At 36.5% G+C, this 23,475-nt stretch overlaps 1 protein-coding gene across 4 annotated transcripts in view; it reads right to left on the reverse strand.

Moving 5' to 3' along the window:
- Positions 1 to 23,475, reverse strand: part of SLC25A12 (solute carrier family 25 member 12) — a 52,712-nt gene that overhangs the window by 5,853 nt on the left and 23,384 nt on the right. For all 4 annotated transcript variants that reach the window (XM_035896230.1, XM_009640777.2, XM_035896229.1 and 1 more), the window contains 9 exons: positions 22,704 to 22,842; positions 21,267 to 21,360; positions 20,572 to 20,656; positions 15,296 to 15,380; positions 15,003 to 15,161; positions 11,705 to 11,757; positions 11,444 to 11,524; positions 2,902 to 3,042; positions 797 to 935 (listed from right to left, as the gene is read on the reverse strand). In XM_035896230.1, coding sequence (XP_035752123.1) covers positions 797 to 935; positions 2,902 to 3,042; positions 11,444 to 11,524; positions 11,705 to 11,757; positions 15,003 to 15,161; positions 15,296 to 15,380; positions 20,572 to 20,656; positions 21,267 to 21,360; positions 22,704 to 22,842 — 976 coding nt within the window. The remainder of the gene's footprint in view (positions 1 to 796; positions 936 to 2,901; positions 3,043 to 11,443; positions 11,525 to 11,704; positions 11,758 to 15,002; positions 15,162 to 15,295; positions 15,381 to 20,571; positions 20,657 to 21,266; positions 21,361 to 22,703; positions 22,843 to 23,475) is intronic.

Consider the following 23,475-nt stretch of genomic DNA (forward strand, 5'->3'; position numbering starts at 1 on the left):
ACAGACGGCTTGCGACTGATGTATACAGCGATTCCTTACGACTGTAGCAGGTAACAAAAGGTCTCTTCAGCCCAAGGATGTTTCTACACCACACAGAATCCAACACTGAATCATTCACGATCGAGGGGCTGCAGGTACCTGGTTTTCATCCTAGCAATCTAAGCCTTGGCCGTGCAGGATCTGGCCATCTGTATCCGCATTTTTAAGTATCCACCACTAGAGTTCCCTCATCTAGTAGTTTCATACCACTTGCCATTTAGTAAAAACAACTTTTTATCATGGCTGCCTATCCTCTTTATACTAAACATTACTGAAAAGCCCTAAAATACTGTAAATTTCAGAGTATGATACTTTAACTTCAGCTTCTTTACAAACTAATGCCCTATTTTTAGCAATTACATTTAAACTAAGTTTCTTCTCAGTTATTCAGGAATCCAAAACTAGGTAAGTCATTTTCTTCTTAGCTCTTATGATACCTCATTTTATGTTCATCAAAGATTCAAATTAGCCTTCAACTCTGAGAGCACAGTAACAACTAAAACCCCATTGAGACAGACAGATCAAATTTGACTACAAGTTGCCGAGCTGCATTACGCTGTTTATCCACATTATGCAAATGTAATTAGCTCTCATCAAAATTACATCGCCTCCCACTAAGGATAACAGTGATCAAATTTAGATTAAATCAGATACAATGGTACAGTACCCTTCCTTTATATGGGGCTACTGAATGAATATTAAATATTACTCAGTAAAAGAAAAAAAATTACTTCTAGAAAACATTCTGCAAAATTACCTGCAATGGCTCCAGCTGCAAGGAGATTAAGCCCTCCCACATGGCCATTTTCATCAGCAAGCATCAGTTTACTATGAGCATAAACAGGAAAGTAGATTGCAGAAAAGGGAATGTCTCTGAGGAAACATGCTTTGGCACCCTGTCACACAGAAAATAGACATAATACAAATAAATTTTGTAAATAAGGTTAAAGTTAGTATCCAGCAAGCAGCCTGAGCCCAGGAAGTACCAACTCTTTCAATCTACCAGGTAAGTAACACAGAAAATAAAATGACTCAGGAAACAGAAGATCTAGAGCTGAACTTGAAAAAAGAATAAAGCACATCTAAAGTAAGTTTCTAGCATGAGGAAGATTCAAGGTTCGTGTCTAATTTGGTAAGTACTATGTGACATCATGTATCCTGACATCAGTACCTAGGATATACGTGTCCAAATGCGATGAAGAAAGTGACAAAGGTCTGTCCTTATGTCTTGCTGACAACAACCCACAACCACAGAAGCAGCAAGACATGTCCTTGCATGCCATTACTTCCACCAAACACAAAAGCATTACTAAAATACCGGTGAGGACTGTAAGACCGCATAGTGATCTCCACTGATCGTCACCTGGTTGACTGAAGAAGCTGCACAAGAAAGCTAGCAAAAAAGAGGGAAACCATCGCAAAATGGGAGTCTTTTAGTCAAGGGAAAATGTAGGGAGACAAAACTAGTGGCCTATGATAATACTGCAAGGAGTAGCTCCCTTCAAAGAGTTCCTTCACAGAATTTTGCATGCTGTAAAAAGAGTGGAATACTCGTAATAAAACGTATCCAATATTCTTCTTTTAGTAACTTCAGTCATCAGTCTGTTATCAGACTAAAATAACTCTTTCTGAACAAAGCTCAAATAAGCACTTCTATGTCCAAAAATCTCATCTGCATACCCTGAAAGCTCGCATGTTACAAAAACACCACTCCTGGCTCCCAACCAAGTATACTCCAAGCCAGCAGCCTGCATGCAGCGGACCCACCTGAGGCCAGACACCCAGCAGTTACAATAACAGAAAGCACACGTTACAAACCCCATGTGGCTTAAGCAGAAGACCGGATAAAGAAAAAGTCGTCCCTTCAGTGATTTTAATGCAGATACTTTATGTTCTAAAATGAGTTCTTTCAATTATTCACAAATGATAATGCAATTCTAAAGAACGGCAGAATTTTTCGTAGGCTCAGTTGTTTCCTTACTGTAAACAGAAATGGTAATTTTGTCCTATGTACCAAAACACTTGTGATCTTTAGGAAATGTAATGGTCATGAATCTGATCCACTGAATTCAAAACAAAAGCTTCAGCTCTAAAAGTAAATTTGCACATTTTTATAGTATTATTGCAGGTCTATGGACAAATCACATAAACCAATGTTTTGTAAGTGCACAGCTAATATAACTGCTGAATTTACGTATTACCCCTTGCACTGGTAGAAGATACAGGAAGAAATACTCTTCCTTGTTTAAGAAAACTAATAGCTTCTGCTCCATTACATCTGATCTGTAATGATGGTAGTAAGTGTACCTGCAGGGAAGGAATCTGCAGACTGGCATTCTGCTGAGGTACCGTACAGTATAGGCTTTTTTTTAGTGGAATTTGTTATTGACAAATCCCACCACTTAACTTCTTAAAAATCTGAATCCTGCTAAACTCCACTACTGTTTCACTGGCGTCAAATTATTAAGACAAAGAGAATATCCTGCTGCAAAGATAACAATAGAGATAAAAGAGATTCAAAATAAACCTTAAGAAAAACACACAGGGAAAGCTAAAGAAACTTTTCGCAGAACCCCACCAAATCAAATGATCAGTGCCAGAAGCCAGCAGGTCTGCAATACAGGGCTCCCTGTAGCTTGGCATAAAAGCCCAAAGGATAGAATGGGGGAGTATTTTTTGTATCCCACTGCCATTAATCTAGAAGTGGGTTTTCTTCAGTTTTCCACTGTGGGGCTGCCCTGCAGGAAGAGATTGGTTTTAAATTCAAAAGGTTTCTTTGTTTATAAGAGTTTTTGTTTCAACAATGTGAAAGTTTAGCATAAAACATAAACCGATGAAGCCACTCAAAGCAGAAATACATACCTTGTAAAGACCAAGAAGGCCTAAATCTTTTATAACAGAGAGGGCACTGACTCTGGGTCCTGTAGTAATTTCTCCTGCTACCTGCAACCGAATCTTTACAATCTCCAGTGGATTAGTGAAGATGACTTGGGAAGCTCCTGCCTGCAAACCCAAAGAAAAAGAAAGTAAATTGCGTTACTAGAGGAGGTGGCGACAGGTTGACTTTTGCAAGGTGCTGAGTGCCTTCACTTCTCACTGATGTGGCTGATAGTCTCATGTAAAATTACAGGAGAGGTATTTAATAAAGTACCTGTCTGGAAGTTAAAAGCCCCGAATTGGAAATCATGGGTTTGTATGAAATAAATTTTTACATTTATATATTTATAGTCCACAGAGGTAGATTAATTCAGTCTGTCTCTGCTTTTCTCCTTGACATCACCTTCTAGAAGTTGTAGCTGTGTTAAAGTTATCAGATATTACACAAAATACTAAACTAAAATACTCATTAGACTTGTGCTACTAGAGCATCAAACACATATAAAGAAGACCTTATGTTTATTCAATAATAATCCATCACCAATGTGTAGACGTGTTATTTGCATTTAGTGGTGATGCTGTTAAAAAGGTAAATTTGCATTTAATAGTGTAATTTTAAATTACTAGAGAAGGTGTTTGGAGTTTTGTTTAGCAGCCTTTAATTGTCCTAAGTGGAAACAAAATATAACATTTAAATAGGAAGAGTAACATTTCAAAATACGATACTAGAAAAAAACAGGAGTCATATCTTCCTCTGAGCTGAGCACGACAGATTTTATATGCACAAAATACTCTGTTAGCAGTGCTGAAGGACTATCTTGCATACTTCCTAGCAACAGCGTTGCAGAGCTGCTTCAGAAGCAGCACTTTAACCAAAGACTTTCAAAGAACTGTGTTTCAGATTTGAGAGAGATTCAATCTGACAGTTCAGTTTCAGAAGCATGTAAGCCTATTTAAAATGACATGTTTAGATTTCTCCCTGGTTTGCTGTACGTACTACCAATCACTTCTGGAGAAGTGTGTGGTTCATTACAAAACAGCTAAATTTTACTAAGCTTTCCTTTCCTCTCTTCCTAAACCACCTTTTTTAATTTTAAAATTAAAATCACTTCCTTAAAACTTATAGCATATAACCACTTGAATACAGCCAACTTTAGAAAGCACTTCTTCCACAAACTAAAACCTCTTAATCCTGATCTATTCCTCCAACCCATCAAATCTCAGTGAAGGAGAAAGATGCAGAACATCTACAATTAAAGCTTTTTTCCACTGCTAAACTGCCCAGGAAATAAACTCTCTTTGTGATGCTGGGAGTGCTGTCTGTGTGAAGGAAAATCAATAGTCTGCTCCAGCACCTCCTGGACAGTATGCATCATTTTCTCTGCTAATTGATTCAGAACTAATGAACGCTAATCCTTTCTGCCTACAGCACAATCTTCCTCTCTCCAGCAGCAGGCAGAAAAAACTTGAGATTAGCCCTGAAGCATGCCTTAGAAGTTGGTAACTTGAATTATTCTAGACTTGAGACAAAAGAGCATTGCAAACCTCAACAGCTCTTACTGAGAATGACCAAGCACTTGGGTAGTATCTATGGGCTGGGGGAATGAAGCATCAGAATCTCCACTGAGCAAGCACCCGATACTTCACTGAACCTTTACTGAGCACACTGCCATCCTTTCACTGCAAGCCCTGTTTATTACTTCACTCAATATTGACATTTAAAATCATCACTCTTACGACTTTACTAAAGCACCTTGACCCAAACAGTGGAAGATCAACCCCTGCTTTTGATTAATTATCTCCACTGTAGTAGTAACTGTCTTTAACACTTTCCACTCAAATAATCAGTCTAGGTTCTTAATCTTCATTTTATTCCTTCACTTCTTCATCCCTTTGAAAGAAAATCAAAGCCTACATTTTTGTGGACGTTTATTGCAACCATCAGGAAGATGACTGGCACTCCCAGACCAGCCAAACTGATCCCATCTTCTGTTCCTTAGATTTAATGCGTTGTGTTTACCCCGCTACCTGACACCACTCGTGCCCAAAGCCATTCTTCAGACTCTCTTTACTTCTCATCTCACCTTTTCCTTCACAGTTCATACACACCTATGCATGCAAGATGAAATGGCTGTCCTGCCAGGCAAAGTTCCAAGCTAAATAAAACTTAGAAAATTCTCATCTGGCACGTTCTGTTAGACAATAACCAATTTTTTTGTTTGTATTGCATTAAAAAACCAATTTCAAATGTTTATCATTTCCCAACATCATTTTTTAAAATAATTTTGATAGATAAAACATTAAGCAGAATGCTTCTACTACATAATACAATGTACCACAGAAAAAGTTCAAATAACTTTAGACACTAAGCTAGAAATTCACTCCTTCTAGGCAATTACCTGCTACCTGCCTATTAAATATGCATTCTTTGTTTACATATATATGTGAAATTCCATTTTTTATTTTTAATGTTATAAATTAGCACATCCTGCGGAGCAGCCAAAATAACTCTTCCTATTTGCCTAACACCCACCACAGAAACACAAATAGGCCAATTCGTAAACATTTCTATTTTCTACTCTGAATGCAATCTTCCTGCAATTAACATTCTCCTCTCCTAGGTGCACAACTGCCTACCTTTCTGTTAAAATCAGCAACAACTCTCTTCTGATACAGAAATTAACACAGAAGACTCTAAACACAATGCATTTGAATAATTTAGTAGCAATACTAATTATATATACAATGTTACAAATTGTATATTGTTGATACATAATTATATATTATGAAAATACTAATATTAAAATATGACTTGATGGCAGGTTATTGAGCAAAATAAAATATGAGGAGAACCCTAACATGTGTTTCTATTATCAGTAGAAAACCATGTGAAAAGCTCTTTAATTACATTAACTCTCTGAACATTGAGTATTTGCAGTGTTGACAAACTTCTCAAGCGGCAGCTTTCTCAAAAAGAGATATAACTGTCAAGATACCCAGTTAAAAACTCCCTATTAGCAACATGTACTTCTGTCCAAGTCTTGACTTTTCGTACAGTCCTACATGGAGCTCGGCAAACTTTTCTGGACAGCAGTGATTTGATTCACCTGAAGAGGGGCACTGAATTCACTGGGGTTGCATGAATGAGTTAGGTCCTTAAACATCACAAGTACAGATATGACAAGCATTGATTTTAATACAGAACATGTAATGGAAGAAAACTCACTTTTTCGTTGTGTATTTTTTAAAAAATGAATGCAAGGCCTGTTGTTTGCTTGTTTTTCTTTTTAAGTGAACGGTTGCCTATCTGACAAAGAACGTGTGAGGTGGAGAAGAGCGCTGCCTGGGGAGCAGCGGAAGAGCACTCCCCAGAAGAGGATGCACAGGAGAATGACACAAAGTATCTCCAAATAAAAATGAACTGGCAGCGTGCAGGGTTGCAATACAAATCTCCATGCTTCTGTGCAAATCATTGGCGATCATCATCATTCTTTTTCAAAGTATCTTACTTCAGCTGTCAGCTATGTATGTTAAATACACGTGCACATGTATATACACACAGAGGTATACATTGCAGTCCTTGAATTTCTTTTGGAGAAAGTGCACTAAATCTAGATTTTTCCCCCCATAAAAATCTCCCTTCACACATAAATTACAACAGACACTTTAAAAAAGGTTGACAAATTTGTTTCTGAATGGAGGTTATTCATACACATCAAAAATACCAGTAATAAAAGCTTCTACTTAACCTTAATGTCATGTAAAATAACTCTACAAGGAGCAAATAAAGGAACTAAATCTGACAGCAAAGGTTATGAGAGAAAAGATGTAGTTTGAGATCCCACAGCAAACGCCCCATGACATGCCAAAGGCTGAAGGAAATACACAAATGACCCTGCAACATGAGACCTCTTGCCCTTTCCAATTCCACCCGAGAGGCATATGCTACAAAGGGGGAGAGGCCTATTTCAAGCCCTTCCTTCCTTCCTTTTTGAAACTACCACATCCTGGACCACAACTATGTCCCACACAAGCAGCTAAAATAAGATGTTACTTAAAACAGTCTGGTTTAAAAACATCAAAAGAACTTGCAGTTCTTTCTCAAGGCAAAGCTGTCATCATTCATGCACCTACAGCAAGCTTACTGTCTCTTTTACTAAACAATAAATTTCTCCCTAAGTTTAAATTACTGATTTATCTTGATCTCCATTGCAGACAAGTTTAATTCTGCTTCTAAATTTATCTGTTTAAAGTATATTAAAAGAAGTAGCGTATCTTCAAGATTTTGAAGGAAAAGTAGTCTGATAGCTATAATTCTATACTTCTGTGTTTGTTAAATAAAACCAGTAACATTTTACATTATTTTTTCAAAAAGAAATATTGGACATGTTCCTATTTGCCTGATAAGCCTATATACATGTTTGTGTGTACGTATGTGTATATGTATAAATACATATGAAAATTATTTTTACAAGTATATCAAAATATTTAGACTAAACATTAGATTTTCTTTAAATATACAAAAGTTTTTAAATAATTGGTAGATTTGGATCTCTGTGTGTATGCATGTGCAAATACACGCACACACATCCCAACCTCTAATCATCAACAGATGCATTGCCTACACCTCCAAGAAGGGTTCTGTCCCTTTCTGTCTGGCACCCCACATCCTCCTCCTCCTTGCAGCACAAATCGGAAATGTCTTTCAGGTGAGACAGGATTCAACCTTTCAAAATGCTAAGCACCATGCACATTGCATTGATGAGAAGAACCCATTTCTTTCTGTGTAATTCTCAGGAATTACAGCTTAAAATCACAGTATCTTTGTCTACTGCAACAGTACTTATGAATCACTTACATAGCATTAGATGTCTACTTCAACATTGCTTCCCAACCGAGGATGAACAGTCGCCCTACAGCACCTTGCCCTTCACAACATGCTCACATGCGTCATGCGTCTAAGTTCCTTTGAGAAGCACTGTCCATACCAGGCATGCGCTCTCTGCTTCCCCAGCCACTGTCAGGATACAGGAAAGCATTGCCAAAGCCTCATTCAGTCCCCCTGCAACTCAAAGCTAATGGTAGCTGAAAACTCCAAAGGCAGAAATGCAGGCTAATCGCTGAATTACAATGAAATGTAATTCAATTAATTACAGTAACGGTAGGGAAATAAATTATTTTCTCTGAACATGCATAAGTGCGGATAGTACTGTTGACGATTAACAAATCAGCCTACTCTCGGGAAGGTAGGAAGATGGGATATCAGTTTCATCCATCAGGGACCAGAGCCCTTTCATTGACAGGTATGACCTGACCGCTGTAACTGAGCCGCCCCACGAAGCTGTTCTGCAGATTTCAAATACAGCTACAGCTTGCAAGCAGCTGGGAATATTTGGGCTCTGACAGAGCAGACCCTACACTTCCCAATGACATTTACACTGCCCAGCGGCTAGCAGGTAGGTTTCAAGGAGCACAGGGCACAGGCTGCCTGCGGGAGGTCCCTGCCCTGCAGTAAGGAAGGAAAGACAACAGACAGGCGGCTGACCATAGAAACAGGCTGCTGCGTGGGCAGATGGCTTTGTTAATGGCTAGGAGAATGAAGACACTTCCTCTTACCCAGAACAGGAGTTTATTCCATAACCTTACAGGAGCTGAGAACAATTGGAGCCTGAGGAATAAGATTTTGGCCAAAGAGATCCAGTCTCTTGGAGCTACCATTTCTGGAGGAGGCACATGCCTGTGGGCAGCCCCTTTGCTGGATGGTATAGCACTTCTTGCAGACACTCCAGAGCTATACAGCCTACACAGGTTATCTTGAATCACTACTGTCTTAATGTCAAAGGTTTCACCTGTCCTCATGTGTGGGTCTTAGAAGACTGTAACACCATATGTAGGCTTTGATACAGCACTGCCATCCAGAGAGGAGAATTTGCTAGGTCTGCTGGAGCCTTTCCCAAACTGCCTCCACTTCCTCACGAGAATTTTTTTTATTCCTGGTTGAGGACTGTGGCATGCACAATGTGCTTTTGTATGGCTTGCAAGAAGGTGGGCCTTCAAAGGTCAGGAAGGCCTCTGCTGTAAAAAAAAATAATCTATAAAACAGCTGAAAATATGGCTTGCTCATCCACTACCAGTTCCATACCAGAAATGATGAAAAGGTGCATGATTCCTGTTAATCAGGAGAAGGTTCAACACTAAACACAGGCAAGTGATGGTCAGAGACAGTAGTAAGTACATGTCCAAGAACTACATACAGGTATAATGCTGTTTCTTCTGATGTTATGACAAGGTGAAAATCATGTTTTGAATTTAGCCTATTTTTATAGTGTACCATTAGCAAAATATTTAAGCGTCGAACAATAAAGAAAAGCTACAAAAAACCAAGCTACCCACATCCAGATGCTGAAAATAATTCTGGCATATATAAAATCCAGTCAGTCCCACAGTAACCCGTCATTTTGTACTAACAGAGAGAGAAGGAATAGAATAAAGGAAAAAAAAAAAGAAGAAAGGTAGCAACACCCAAACAGAAAGTCTTGCGTGCCCCTGCATGTAGAAATGGACTAGGCTTATTTGTGGCACTTCCTTGGATGTGACTCTTGCTTATGTCCCATAATATTTTATAGAAAAAACTGCATACAATGAACATCAGAAGGGCGAAAATCAACACTATTTCCAAGAAGGTCAACACAGAAAAGAGTTGAGGATTAAAAGGACTGAGGATGAGAAAAAGAAAGACTAACATACCAACTTCCTCCTGCTTTAGTCAACTGATCCTTTCAGACTTTTAGAATAAACTTTATAGGCTTGCTAATAAAGATTCTCATATTTAGGAAGAAGTGAAATTGCCAAGATGGAACTAAACAGCAGTACCTACAGAAAAGTCATTAACTGGTAAAATACCAGATGATCCAGAGGAGGCTACAAAGAAATTAACATCCCTGAGGTTGCTAAACTGTGGCCAACTCCTTTGCTACAAAGGCCAGCTTTGTTTAAAATGCTCCCACATTGAGTGAGGTAAGTATTATCTTGAAAAAGAAGATGAGGATATCAGCTAAGACAGTCAGCTAGAAGAAAGGATTGTGTTTGGACAGATTATAAATCTGCTCAGCTTCACAGAAACATCCAAATTTCTGAAAGCTTATCTGAAACTCACGTTTCTCTGCAATTTTTGCATGTTCATTACAGTAAGACAATGAAGTTAGTTTGAAAAAAAAGAAGTACCTACCAGGAAGTGGAAAAGCCTCTAATGTAGATTGAATTTAACATTATACATTTCAGTACAAAAGAACGTAAAATAATAGAACTTATTATCAGGTGTTTGATCTTAATTATGAATTTAACCACAACACAGAGAAAAACACTAATGAATTATATTCATTTCTATTATAAATGACCTGTATGTGCTTTCTGTGTTATTTAGCTTCCCAGAAAAAGGTTAGTCTTTTGCTAGCTATACATCACAGCTGCTTTCTCACATTTCTCAGAAAATAAACTTTGTACACTGACAGGTGAAGACTCAAGCATGTACCAGGCTGCCAAATTAAATCAGGCAGAACTATAAGCAGCCTCCCTTCAGGGCTGCTTCTTTGAATTAAAAGTTTGCAGAGGTCAACAACCTTTCTGCCCCAGGTTTTGTTGTAAGCTGAGGAGGTTTTATACCAGCCTGTCAGCCTACTCAACTGGAAGTTATTAGTGTTCTCCACTACAAAAGAAACCTAACTCAAGCCTTAAACATTTTATAGGTTTAACAACTGTTGGGAAATCCCACAAATGAAATTAGCCAATGTGCAAAAGCAAAAAAAAAAAATCTATCATCAATATTAATTCAAACCACTTACAGACTGCTAAGACATCCACTGAATTACAGCCCCCAATATCAATGAAAACAAAACTTGTTTTTGAACTGTATATATATGATGGATGTAGTTAGCATCTGCAGTAATGTAGCTACATTTTATATGAAGTAATTTTAACAGGAAATACCTGTTATCTGAAAGAACAGACTACACTGTTCAGATTTTCCACTTTTTCACAAACAGAAAAATTTCACATATAGCAAGTTGAAGAGTGTCTTTCTTTTCCTTCTTAAAATCTTCAGCAAGAAATAGATTTTTTAACCTGTTATAGCTCCCCCACCCCCACCAAAGCAAACTCCAACATGATCTCTATAATCCATTCTCAGCTGTATCTTTCCAAACTAACCATGAACACCAACCCAAGCAAAAGTATGGAAAGGGAGAAAAGGCACCCTCTCTTCAACCTTTTGTGGATAAAACCACGGCTGAAACTGAAAGTTAGAAAGCAGGCCAAGAGAAGTAGTTCGAGCATGTAACTCCAAGGGAACTCAACTCAGAAGTATGCAAAGCTTTCCAAACAGAAAAAGTACTTTTTTTTTTTCTTGTGACTGGGAGAAAAAAGAACAGTTTTGTTCAAATCAACACAGCACACCCATTAACTGTCATTCCAACTATACTGCATGTGACTAAGAATCCATTTTTCCGAGGAATACAGGATGGATACTTACACAGCCTCCAGCAAGGATCTCTGCAGGGAGTGGAATGGAACCATCTTTCTTAGTAAATTTGTCTCTGACAAAGTCATTAACCTAATAAAGATACAATACATTACACACAATTTTAAGTTATTTTTCCTCCTTATTAACATATATCAAGTAATCTGTAATCATATTGTAAGTGGTCACCTTTCACACATTTTTAGGAAATAAATCCTGTGTATGTTAACAAACAAAAGGATGCCAGGAAAAAAAAAAAAAAAAGATACGTACAGTTAGCTTAATAGCCTTTTCTGGAGCAACACCTATCAGCTGTGGTAACAAGCCTATAGAAACAAAGACATCATAAGGCAACATTATCTTCCTAATACAGGAACTAGCATTTATAAGAGCTCTATAGAAATGTCTTTCTGCACATGGGATATCCTTTGAGGTGGATGGCATTATCTATATGATGCTGCTAGAACACTGCATATTCATACCAACGCAATTTTATATTAAAATTTCTGTTGCAGATGGTAATGAAAAGGGTGACCAGATTTGCCTTCCACAACCAAGTCAAGCCTGATGCTGTTGCTGTACAGAAGGAAAAAAAGGGTAAGGACTGAATATACACCTTGGATATGCCTGCTAGATAAGAGTTTTATTGACTTTTTTAGCCACTTAATATCATTTTCCCATAAAGCCTGCAATTACTTTTTAACATAGGAGATTAATTGTGACATATACACATGACTATGGTAAATTATCAATTTGCTTCTACTCGACTCACTAACCTGAGTTTTCTGCAGGCTCCAGTCAACTAAGGGTATAAAGGATATTCTCTTGTTCAGTCCAACATGGTTGCATGAACTTCTTTAAACCCTGTTACTATTAAGTATTTTTTATCCCACCAAGAGGAAGCATTAGTGGAGAGAAACCAATTTTGAAAAGGCCCTTGCTCCTGGAAAATAGCTACTATCAAAATGAACTGCATTTGACAAAAGCACATACACTTTTCTAGGAACTAAATAGGTTTAAGAAAAAAATCAGTAGATGGCAGTCTTAACTTCCTAACATACAAGATTATAACAGAATCTGTTATGTTTAAATCCATTTTCTCCATAGTCATTTTGGCATATGTGTAGATTATAACACTTAAAAGGCTTATTTTTATTAGAAGTGTTCATTTCCTAATGTTATTCCTTGGTTACGGGCTATCAGTTTGTCAAAAGTGTTTGCCAGTTAACTAACAAAAAATCCCATGCTAATGATATCAAATAACAGATAACAGCAACAAAACTGTATTGATGCAGTTTTCCACTATCTGTTAAGTGGAAAGAGTAACAGTTAAAATTAATAAAAAATGTTCAGAATTAGCAAAAGTACTCAGCCTGCAGAATTTTTATACTGCCTCCTTAAAAGGAAGCTCAGAGCAAATGCACCTAAATAGAAAGTGCAGCAGTTAATATATGCAGTGTAGTGTTTTCTTCCAACATAGTACTTTCTGTGCAATTTACAGACTTACTATGCTGAGGAAAGGTAGTTATTAAATACAAAGAAAGGTTGACAATAACAAAAAGAAATGCTGCCCTCCCAGCCTGAATCTCTGATCTACCTTGAAAAGAAAATCCAGCTCTGCAGTTCCTACACTTTAAAAACCCAAAACTACCAGACAAAACACCAGAAGACAGTCCTCCCCACCCCTTCTCTTATGGAGCTGAACTCGGGCACACACATTTGGTGTGCCAGAGAACCTAGGACCCTGCATGGTCTAGTGAGGGACTTTAGAAGATGCTTCATCAGTTCTGAAGTTAGATGCCAGGATGCAAAAGTGTCATAATTTTCTGGACCAAAAATTAGAAGTTTTTATTCAAAAATATGAACTTTCCAGTATGCATTCAGATCTATTTTTTTCAACTGTGGCAAACAACTACATTGTATCATTATATTATAATACAATTAGGATAATCCAGCTCAGAAATATAAGAACCCAGTAACAGACCCACAGTAAACTCCACACATGTTTCTGTCACTTAATGTGCTTTCACAGACCATCTAATTCTATGAGTCCAAGACCTTAGTAACTTGCTGACCATTAACTGTAATATTTTCAAAACAACATGAACTTGTTATGCTAAAAAATCTTAGAGACAATTATTAAACAGACTATTAGGAAGTTTAACAAGCTGACATTCTTTCAAACAAACACATTTTTTCTCAAGTGTAAAGCATTGCTTTTAACTCATCAATGGAATCATTATTGATTTCAAAGTGTTTGAGAAAAGTTGGGAAACAAAAATGAGAATAACAAATGACCAGTTTTAGAAGCTGCTGTGCAAAACTGGGGGGGGGGGGGGGGGGGCCACAGCACTGTAGAAAAAAAGTCTCATAAACATAACTCAAGGAGCTTTTGCTTTTGTGAAACATCTAGCAACAAAAAAGATAAAACAATTTACCAGTAATTTATGGAGATTACAGCTATTTCATTAACATTTTCACTGACATATTCCTCCCTCTACTCACTCCTTTTCTACTCACTAGAAAAAAGCCTGCAAGATTACAAAAACTCTTTAGCCAGAATCCACAGACTTTCACATGCAAAAACTTCTGAAATACTGTCCTTAAAGGACACTGTCCCTTGTCCTCATTGACAGAACACATTGCAAAGCAGGAGAAAAGGCTGTCACCATCACAGAAGTGAGTGACTTTGCTCCAACTAAAAAAAAAAAGTGTGCCAATTAATAAATACCTTACTGATCCTTGTCAAAATTGTGCGCTTCATTACTTCATGTGAAATGACAATTAAAAATAGATAATTCAACTAAATATCAGTTTCAGAGGACTGGCTAGCACGTACCCTCTATGTAAGTCATTTTATTTATGTGATGAAAACCTGTTCAGAATCTTCTTCTAAGCTAAAAGAAGATGTAAGATAGCTTTCAGTCTAACTGATACAAGTCATAAAAAGTAGCTTTGAATTCTTAATCTGTATTTTAGAGGAAGTTTTTTTCTTTTTTTAAATTACAACTTTTATGAGTTTCACTGTTGTTATTTTAAAGTACAATAGAGCAACATAATACGACAGCAGGATGCAAGTCCTTGTTCACAAGATAAAATCATAAACCCAGTCCCACTACCTGCAAAAGTAGGAGGCATAAGACCTGGCATCCAGTTTAACAGGTACATTTCAAAATGACTGTCTTTTGTCTCTTTCAACAACAAACATTTGTAGTAAAATGGATCTTTATTCCTCAGATGCTAATCTGCTCCTGATGTTTGCCCCCCAGCCCCTAAAAGTTACGATCCTCAGTTTGTGAGATAACTATCACGTCCACAACACTCATACCCCAGAAATTAGGACTTTAAACCTAAACAGCAAGGAGCAAATAACTAACAACAAAAATATGCCCAGCAATTGTTTATAGTGAACAGTGCTCAAGGTAACAGAAATACCCAGCTCTATGAAACAGAAGCCAAATTGTACATGATACCAAGTTTCCTGGTGTTCCCATAAGAAACTAGCTGTTGAGGTATTTAAAAAAAGGCAGAAAATCCCCAACTAAATATATATTTTTTTTAATTCACTTACCTCTGTAAAGACCAAAAAAGCCTTCAAAACGCAAAACTTTTTTAAAGCAGTCAAAGCTGTTTTTATACATCAATTCTCCTACAACTGAACCAGAGGAGCGCTGATTCTGCATACGAGTTTTCACCAGGTCTATGGGATACACCGCAGTAGCACCAACAGCTGTAAGAAAGGGTTTGGAGTATTACTTCTGCAACATCATTGTTGGTGTAGTATATAATTCTTATGAATATATAAGCTGGTAAGATCTCTGATATGTTGGAAATAAGAAAGAAGTCTCAAGAAATATTACTCACCTCCAGCAATCGAGCCCAAAGTGAACCTGTAAGCTGACTCAGCTACCTGGAGCCAGATAGGCCTGCCTAACTCTCCAAAAGATTGCTGTGTGAGGAAAAGAAAACAAAAAAAATACTTGAAAAACTGCATGGGAAAACAAAGATGCCTGTGAATTGGCTCTTATAACGTTACAGAAAGAATCTGATAAAAATTGGTCGCTTTATGTCAAGGAGGAAAAAAAAAAGAAAGAGAAATTACTATATAGCTTCCACTATGCCTAATGAATGAAGCACATTTTTCAAATGTTCTTTTCAGAAAATATTCTTCCTTACCTATTCATTGTATAACTGAAACACCTATGGTCAAGAAAAAGTAGACAGAAAGTCAAATAAACTTCACTACTTTCCATTCTGTTGCCTTTGAATTCATAAGGCACGGAACCCCCTCTTGGCTCAAATAAAATTCAGTATCTCAAAATGAATTCAGTATCTCACAGACATCATTTATCAGCACAGGATGTATTTTAAGATTACATGTTCGTCAATACATAGCATAATAATGACATTTCATGTCTTCAAAACAAGCAAAAAGTCAATTATTCCTCAAAGTATTCTGCACAAGATTTTTTCAGGCAGTTGATATTTTACAGACACAATGATGACCTCACTCACTTCAATCACATACACTACTATAAATGTATTAGTGTTTTAAATAAATACAAGTCTGCAGAGGAAATATTTGCAGAGACTCATAATCATATTATTAGATGGTTATTAAAAACAAGGTAACTGGTAAACAAGATGCAAGTGTTCACAAACTTGCACTATCAAGTGTGCAAAATGGGCCAAATCTTCTTCCAAACAAAAATAAAGGGATTACAAAAGAATTTATATTATGCAGTATAACTTGTCTGGGCTATGTAAGTGGCCAAGACATTAACTGTTAAGTTCCATATTAAAGCAGATACTAAAGCCCACCTCCCAAACACAAACCTGTTTTTCTTAAAAACACCCTGTACCATTAGCAGATGCACTCCTGACAGCACAGCTGGAATGCATACAGACCTCAGACTGCTACAGGGGGCTTTGCTCTGATGCACATTATGAATTCTCCACAAAGATTATCATGTGCACATTTCACAGCGAGCTCACCAAGACTACTTAACAAACTTTGGTTAAGCTTACTGAAGCTCTGGAAACTGGAACTTCCACAGAAAGACAGCGTTTAGCTACTATGTTTGGACTGGTATTACACTGGATGTGCAAAAACCTGCCTTTGTTGTATAATGTTACACTGTGTGTACACAATGTAGGACAAAAGCCTATGAGATTAAGATGGGTTCATTACCTGTAAAAAAATATTAATTATATTTTATACTGGTTTTCTGCAGAAGGAAAAGATCCTGCTACCACCATTTCCTTCCACAAGACATTTTGCTCCCCCAAAACTATAGCTTAACAGAGAAGAACACAGAAATTTTGGGTAGCACCAAAAGTATGAACTGCACGTGTGGACCAGCATAAAAAAGTATAAATCAAACATATTGCCTCTACAAGCAAATAGAAGCAATAAATCTGAAGAATGCCCTCACTAGTCTCAAAACACTAAATTTCTCTGATCTAAAAAAAAAAAAAAGCCAAACCACCACAATAAAAACAAAATAACAAAAAATTATAAAAATACAGAGATATCTCTTTTGATTCATGTAAATAAAAGACACATGCAATAATACTACCCCCAAAAGGCTTAGAAACTGGACTGGTTCTTCATTCCACAAAACTTTTCTCCTAGTTTAGCACACCTGCTTCCTTTTAGCTGTTTTAAGGTTATTCTTTTTCTTCTAAGCTCCAGAGTTCTCATCAAAATCCAATCATTATGTTCAGACATTATTCTTAATGAATATGCCCCTGGATGTTAAAAGTCAGATTTTTTGTGAAGGAAACAGCGCTTTTATATTATTAAATAAGTGGCCACAAAGTTTGCAGTTTACTTGTATGTTCAGATGGATATGTAAATGAATGTAATTAATGCTATAGCTTTCAAATCATGAATATTTATAAACAGAAAATTACTGTAGCTGTCATCCTCATAGGATATTCAGCTGCTAGGCTTTAAGAAAAATCTTACACAATGAAAAAATTGACAATAAAGTAAACATGGTTGAAAGCAGGCTAATTTCCATTCCACCAAATCTATACAGATAGAGTGAGTTTATGTAGAAATTTAGATTTTTCCTTTAAGAAGGAATTTTAAAATCACATAAAAGTGATTACAGACTTGTTTTAATTTTCAGGGACAGCTGGACCTCACTGGAATGATATTCTCTCTTCAAGAAAGGGTTATCTTTCATTTTATTGATACAGTTAATAAGGTAATATAAGGTTAACTTAGGATAAGGTCTAATAAAAGACTGTTCCTAATAAAACAGATAAAATTACTTTGCTTTCTGCTGTGCTCTCTTAACACAGAATGTAGAATAGGATGAAAATATAATGTATTACTCCAAGAGTGTGAAAAGAGTATATTCCTGTGCTAGTGATGAGTGAAACTATAATCGATGAGCTCCTTTTATAACAGTACCAAGCTACAAAGGTAATTCTGAAGCGTAAAACAAACCAAGTTAGAATTTTGTCTACTTGGAAAGGTGAGTGCCACAAAGACACCAATTAAAACCAAATTTGGCAGTTCAGAATGTAATTACAAAACTTCAGCAAAAATATTTCTCATTAGTCTGGATAAACATTGCATACACATTCCTGCATCAATCCATTTAATCATTCTTGTCTTGAGGAATCCATAGGAAGGCTGTTACCATTAAATAGGTTTTGGACACTTATTTCATTGGCTCAGGTATATCTAATTGCCTAAGGACAACAGAGCAGTAGTACTAAGAACAGACCAGACACTGCGTTTCAGACCAATTTGTTTGAAAGAGAACTTAATGATCAAATCCACCTGTAATAACAGTAACCAAAATATCCTCAAAGTCCCACATACGGAAAACTTGCAACCATAACAGTTGAACTAATTAAAGATTTTCCTGTCACTGACACATATTCTAGATTTTGTAGTGGTTATAACTGCTTAAAGGAACCTATTTGTGATATGCATTAAAAGTGAGCTGAGAAATAAAAGGCTTTGTGAATGAAAGCTTTCATTTTCAGACAGATTGCTGGGACACCTCATCCGCTGGTAAATACAGGACATTCACGTGGTAAACAAGGCATGGGTGATTTTGTCACTGCACTGCCGCTTTATCTCAGACCACCCTGCAGCAGTACTATCTGTCACTGGCATCACCAGGGCAGAGAATCTGAATTTCACTTTACCGGGGGACAGTGTAGCTTAGAATGGCTGACAAAGGTATTGCTGTCAGCTGCATGTCCTCCTGCCCCAACAGCCCCAGATGGCTGAGCTACTTGGGGATCAGTTGCTGAATCACTGCAATTCAGGAGCAGCATTTTAACACAACTCATCACCAGCATCAGATTGCCATAAATGCTGAGCTGCAAGATGTGGCCGTTCAGCAGCTGATTCATAAGAAGCTCAGCTGCCTGCGTACCAAGCGAGGTGTGGGCAGCTGGGAGCAGAACCCAGCCCAAGCCAGGCTATGCCCGCTTGGGAATCAGAGCCCTTGGATGTCCTGATAGGCGCCACATAAACTCTTAACACAGACTGCCAAAGAGAGAATTGGAGTTGTTTAGACATTGTAAGAAAATGGGAACCTTCAGCATGAAAAATTATACTTATCTGCTGAGTATACAAATATGTATTTAGTCAGAACTATGGGATATGCTCATACAAGATCTTAAGAATTATATATCCTACTTCCCTTTGTATATTACAGAGGGAAAGGGGATGTGGAAACATCCTTGAAGCAAAATGCTCTGGTTCAGATGAACACTATCATATTTTCTTGTAAAGCTTACTCAAGAACATACAGCTTTCATGTGGAATTGCAATTTCTCACAAAGTTCTAACAGGAAAAATAAATAAAGATTGTGCATCAGATCCTATTTGTTTTGTTTTACATAATAGACACCAACGTGCAACCAGCCTGTGAATTTTATGATTATGGAACCATGTAATTCACCATGTATGTATGTCTTCCTTTCCAAACCTGCTGTGTAATCGTTTCAAGGATTTTCTTGAGTGCATTATTATCTTTACATTATTAACAGTTGAGTTAATTCCCCCTGAACTACTCTTGTGAGAGCAGTCACCTACAAAATGCTCCAGAAAAATTATTTCCCTAGAATGTACCTGGAATGGAATGGAGTATTTCTATTAGCAGCACAGCAGATGCCACATTATGTTGTGAGCTTCAATATCAGCAGTACTTCAGGTTCAACTTTAGATGAAGGTTAAGGTAAAATTTAATTCACAACTTAACTAGTATTAGGCAGATATGCTTCCAAAATAAAAACCTCTCAGATCATATGTTGAACCAAAAATGTAGTGAAGATAAGCCCCAAAAATCTAGATTTATTTTTAACACAAACTTGCAAACTATACTCCTCAAAGTGAGCAGTATGGTACCCAGTAACTATGGTGGAAAGTCTAAACATAAACACCTGCATAATGTTTGGTCCTAAATCTTCAGTTCTTACAGTTGTAAAAAGAGCCATCAAAGTAAGAAACATTTTATATTCAAAATCCTACTGCACAGTCTGGGACTCTTAATGCTGTACTATACATGCATATGCTTAATAAGGAAACTATGATAAAAGCAAAGCTAGCAAACATGAATGTAAAGGTCTGGTGAAATAGAGGTTTAACATTCTACTGCAATATTTTTCATCTCCTAATTCTACCCTTTTCATCAATCCCAATAAATTTGATTTCTCCTTCTACTGTCTAGGTAGACAGCAACAAGTACAGTAAAATTCAATTATCGTTTTGGATAAATGTAACCAAATGGAGCCAATCATTTCAAAAAAGAATACATTCAGAAGCCTTGCATTTAATACTCATATTTTTTACTATCTAAAAATAATTTTATAATTACAGAGTTGGAATAATTAGTAAGTGAAAGGCCTTTTCAGGAGTGAACAAATGTATTCACAGTAAGGAACCCAAGTATCTATACATGCTCATAGCTAAACAGGCCATCCTTCAATATGACATCTTATATCTTGTTTTCAATAGTCTGGCCCATTTTCTATCCTTATAGCAATACACACAGCATGTTTCACTTGTTAGTAATCTGTTTAAAGTATTTTATTTTTCATATGCAAGTACCTGCAAAAATTCACTTAACTTCAACAATTTTATTGTATGTATCACTTCTACCTACCTGCCTCTGGAGTTCTGCCAAGTTGTAAGGTAATGCACCTTCAGCCAGCGGTGCTATTCTCTCAATATCTGCCAAAGTTAAGCGCCTTCACAGAAGGCGGAGAAAAGCAAATTACTGTTAGATAAAACACCAATCGTATTCAATACAGTATTCCGGGCCACACCCCACAGAATACATCCTGAGTTTAAAAAAAAAACCTGTCATTTGAATGCACATCTAAGAAGTCTGCTACACTGCAATAAAGAATCCTTGGAGTTAGAAGGGCATTCTCTTTTTGTAGCTCACAAGTGGAGATAAAGAGAGCTTGGATTATTCAGAAGCAAGCTCTTGATTACTAGTAATAAAGGATATAACACACAAATTAAACTATTTCTAGGTATTCCTACCTAAGATTTCATGTGCATTAAAGACCCATGCAAAACATCATCAATACTTAATACCACCAGTGTATTGTAGCCTTTTGAGAATACTGTAATGTATTTTGCTATTTTATATGTAAACCTATAGTGAGACAATTAATAATTGTGCTTGATGTACACAATTCACTTACAAAACCCATGCATACACCAAAGTCAGATTACATTGAACAAATTACTGTAATGAAATACAATGGAACACACAGCTTTTTAAAATTAAGACAAAATGAGTAGTTTTCACACAATAATGATTGTAAAATGACAAAACTATTATGTTACCCAGTAACACTGTATAAATCTGCAAGTTGGTAGAGAATATCTATTTCCAGTGGTGTAACTTGTCCAAATCGGATTGCAGAGTGGGTAAACTCCTCTGGAATTAAAAGGAAAAGAGAAATAAAGCAATTGTGTTATTTGACAGATTTCCTCTTTAAATGCTCACAAACAACTTTAATATCATAAAAATTGAATCTATCAATCACCAAGAAGCAAAACCTATAATGCAAAGGGAAAAAGATATCTTTAGGAGCACATCTATCCTGAAAAAAGCCTTTTCAACACAGAGCAAGTCTGAGTCCACAACTCTGATTTACAGTAAGAATTCATCAAAGTCAACAAAAATCCTCACATTAGCAAGCTTAACAAAACCAAACCCACAATTCTTGCTTCTGAAGTTCTGCAAAACAGAACAGAACAGAATAATGGTCCATCATTCACAGCTCTAAGGGTAACTGACTCATCTATTGCCATCATGTCCAGATTTCTTTCTTTCCTAGCTCTGAATGACCCCAAGCTTAGGTATTCATCTAGCCAAATTACATGACATGTTCATGACATAATTGGCAAGCTTCAGTAAACAAGTCTGAGCAGTGAAAACAGAGTAGCTTTTTTTCACAACACAAATCCAAGCAAGATGTACTTATGCATTAGCACCAAAAAGCATTGCTAGACAATTTGTTAGGACAATTTGGAGGATGAGGACAGGCATTTTATGCTTTCCTTTAGGGACAAAGGTATGCAGAGCACATGAACATAAGCCAAATAAAGAAGAAAAAAATGGAACTTGGCATGCTTTTTACCACGCATGGGCTTTGCTGGTCCCATCCATACAGGTAATAAAATCGGTGATAAAATCTGTCATAAAATAACTACAAAAGCAATCCACTCATGCCGCAGCAAGACTGAAATATGGCAACCTTTCATATGCACAGGAATTAGCTATGTCCTAACAGACATAAACTACATATAAAACCACTCAGGCAAGTAAGCACTAAGAAGTTATGAATTATTACCATTTAAAAAAAAATATTTAATCATGGATAAAGTACCTAGAGCTAAAACAACATGGAGATTACTGATAATGGATTTTCAAACTTAACCCACTCTATCACATTCTCTAGGAACTTTCTGTCTCTAAGCAACCATGCATCACTTTCAAGGAGTGGTAAAATCCTCAATAATATACTGATTTGCAGTTATCCATTCCAACTAATAAGGTCAACATGGCTCCTGCCAGAATCCCAATTCTTCTCCTTAATGAGCTAGCTGAAATTCATTACTAATCTGTGAGGATGAAAATCACCCTTCAGACACTTTCACAGTAGCGCTAACCTTGCATGCTATTGCAGCTTCTGACTTGCCTTAACTCATACACAACATCAGACTACAAATTGAACAGAACTAAAAAAATAATAAAATGTAGGAAATATACTTTACCTTTTGTGACTTCAACATCTTTTCTTGTACCTGCTATATTACTGTATATCTTCCTAACAAGATCCATGTTATTCAAAAGGTCATTAAATGCATTGAAATAGGAGAAGCTGACCTGATGTGAAACAGTTCCACCAGCTACCTTTAAAAATTAAATGAATGCAATTAAGTGCCTTAAGACCTTTTACAACATCTTATTACAAATTACAGAAACATCCATTTGGGCAATAAGGAAAAAATTAAAAATATCTTTCTATTCCTGTAATTTAAGATTTTTTTTGGTAAAAATTGAACATTAGGAAATGATCAGGAAATAATCACATAAGTAGATTATTATTCAATTTATCTGATACACACACTAAGTGTGTCATTCAGTATTTTTCTAATACTATCTATTTTTAAAAGAAATGCATGTAAATGTTACTTTAGATAAAGGTACTAATTGACTTCTTGCATCACATACAGCAGTGACCATTTATTTCAAAGTCTAAAATTAGTAGAAACTATACATTTTACAGGAGATGGTATGCCTTATTAGTTAGGCAAGGCAAGACTTATAGGTAAAATAGTAAGATTAAAGTTATTACTTCATATTTTATATAATTTTCATTCTTATATCCTTTTTATACTATAAACTTTTAGTTTATAACTTTTATGTCATTACTTTACCTACAGATCTTGCCAGACTATCACAGCTGTAACCATTCTACCTCTAGAATTTACATACTGATTTTCCAAATTCTGATCTGAAAAAGAAAAGAATGTAAGAGTATAT

The sequence above is a fragment of the Egretta garzetta genome, unplaced genomic scaffold (assembly GCF_000687185.1).
Source record: "Egretta garzetta isolate BGI_Z169 unplaced genomic scaffold, ASM68718v1 scaffold16, whole genome shotgun sequence".
Taxonomy (NCBI): Eukaryota; Metazoa; Chordata; class Aves; order Pelecaniformes; family Ardeidae; genus Egretta; species Egretta garzetta.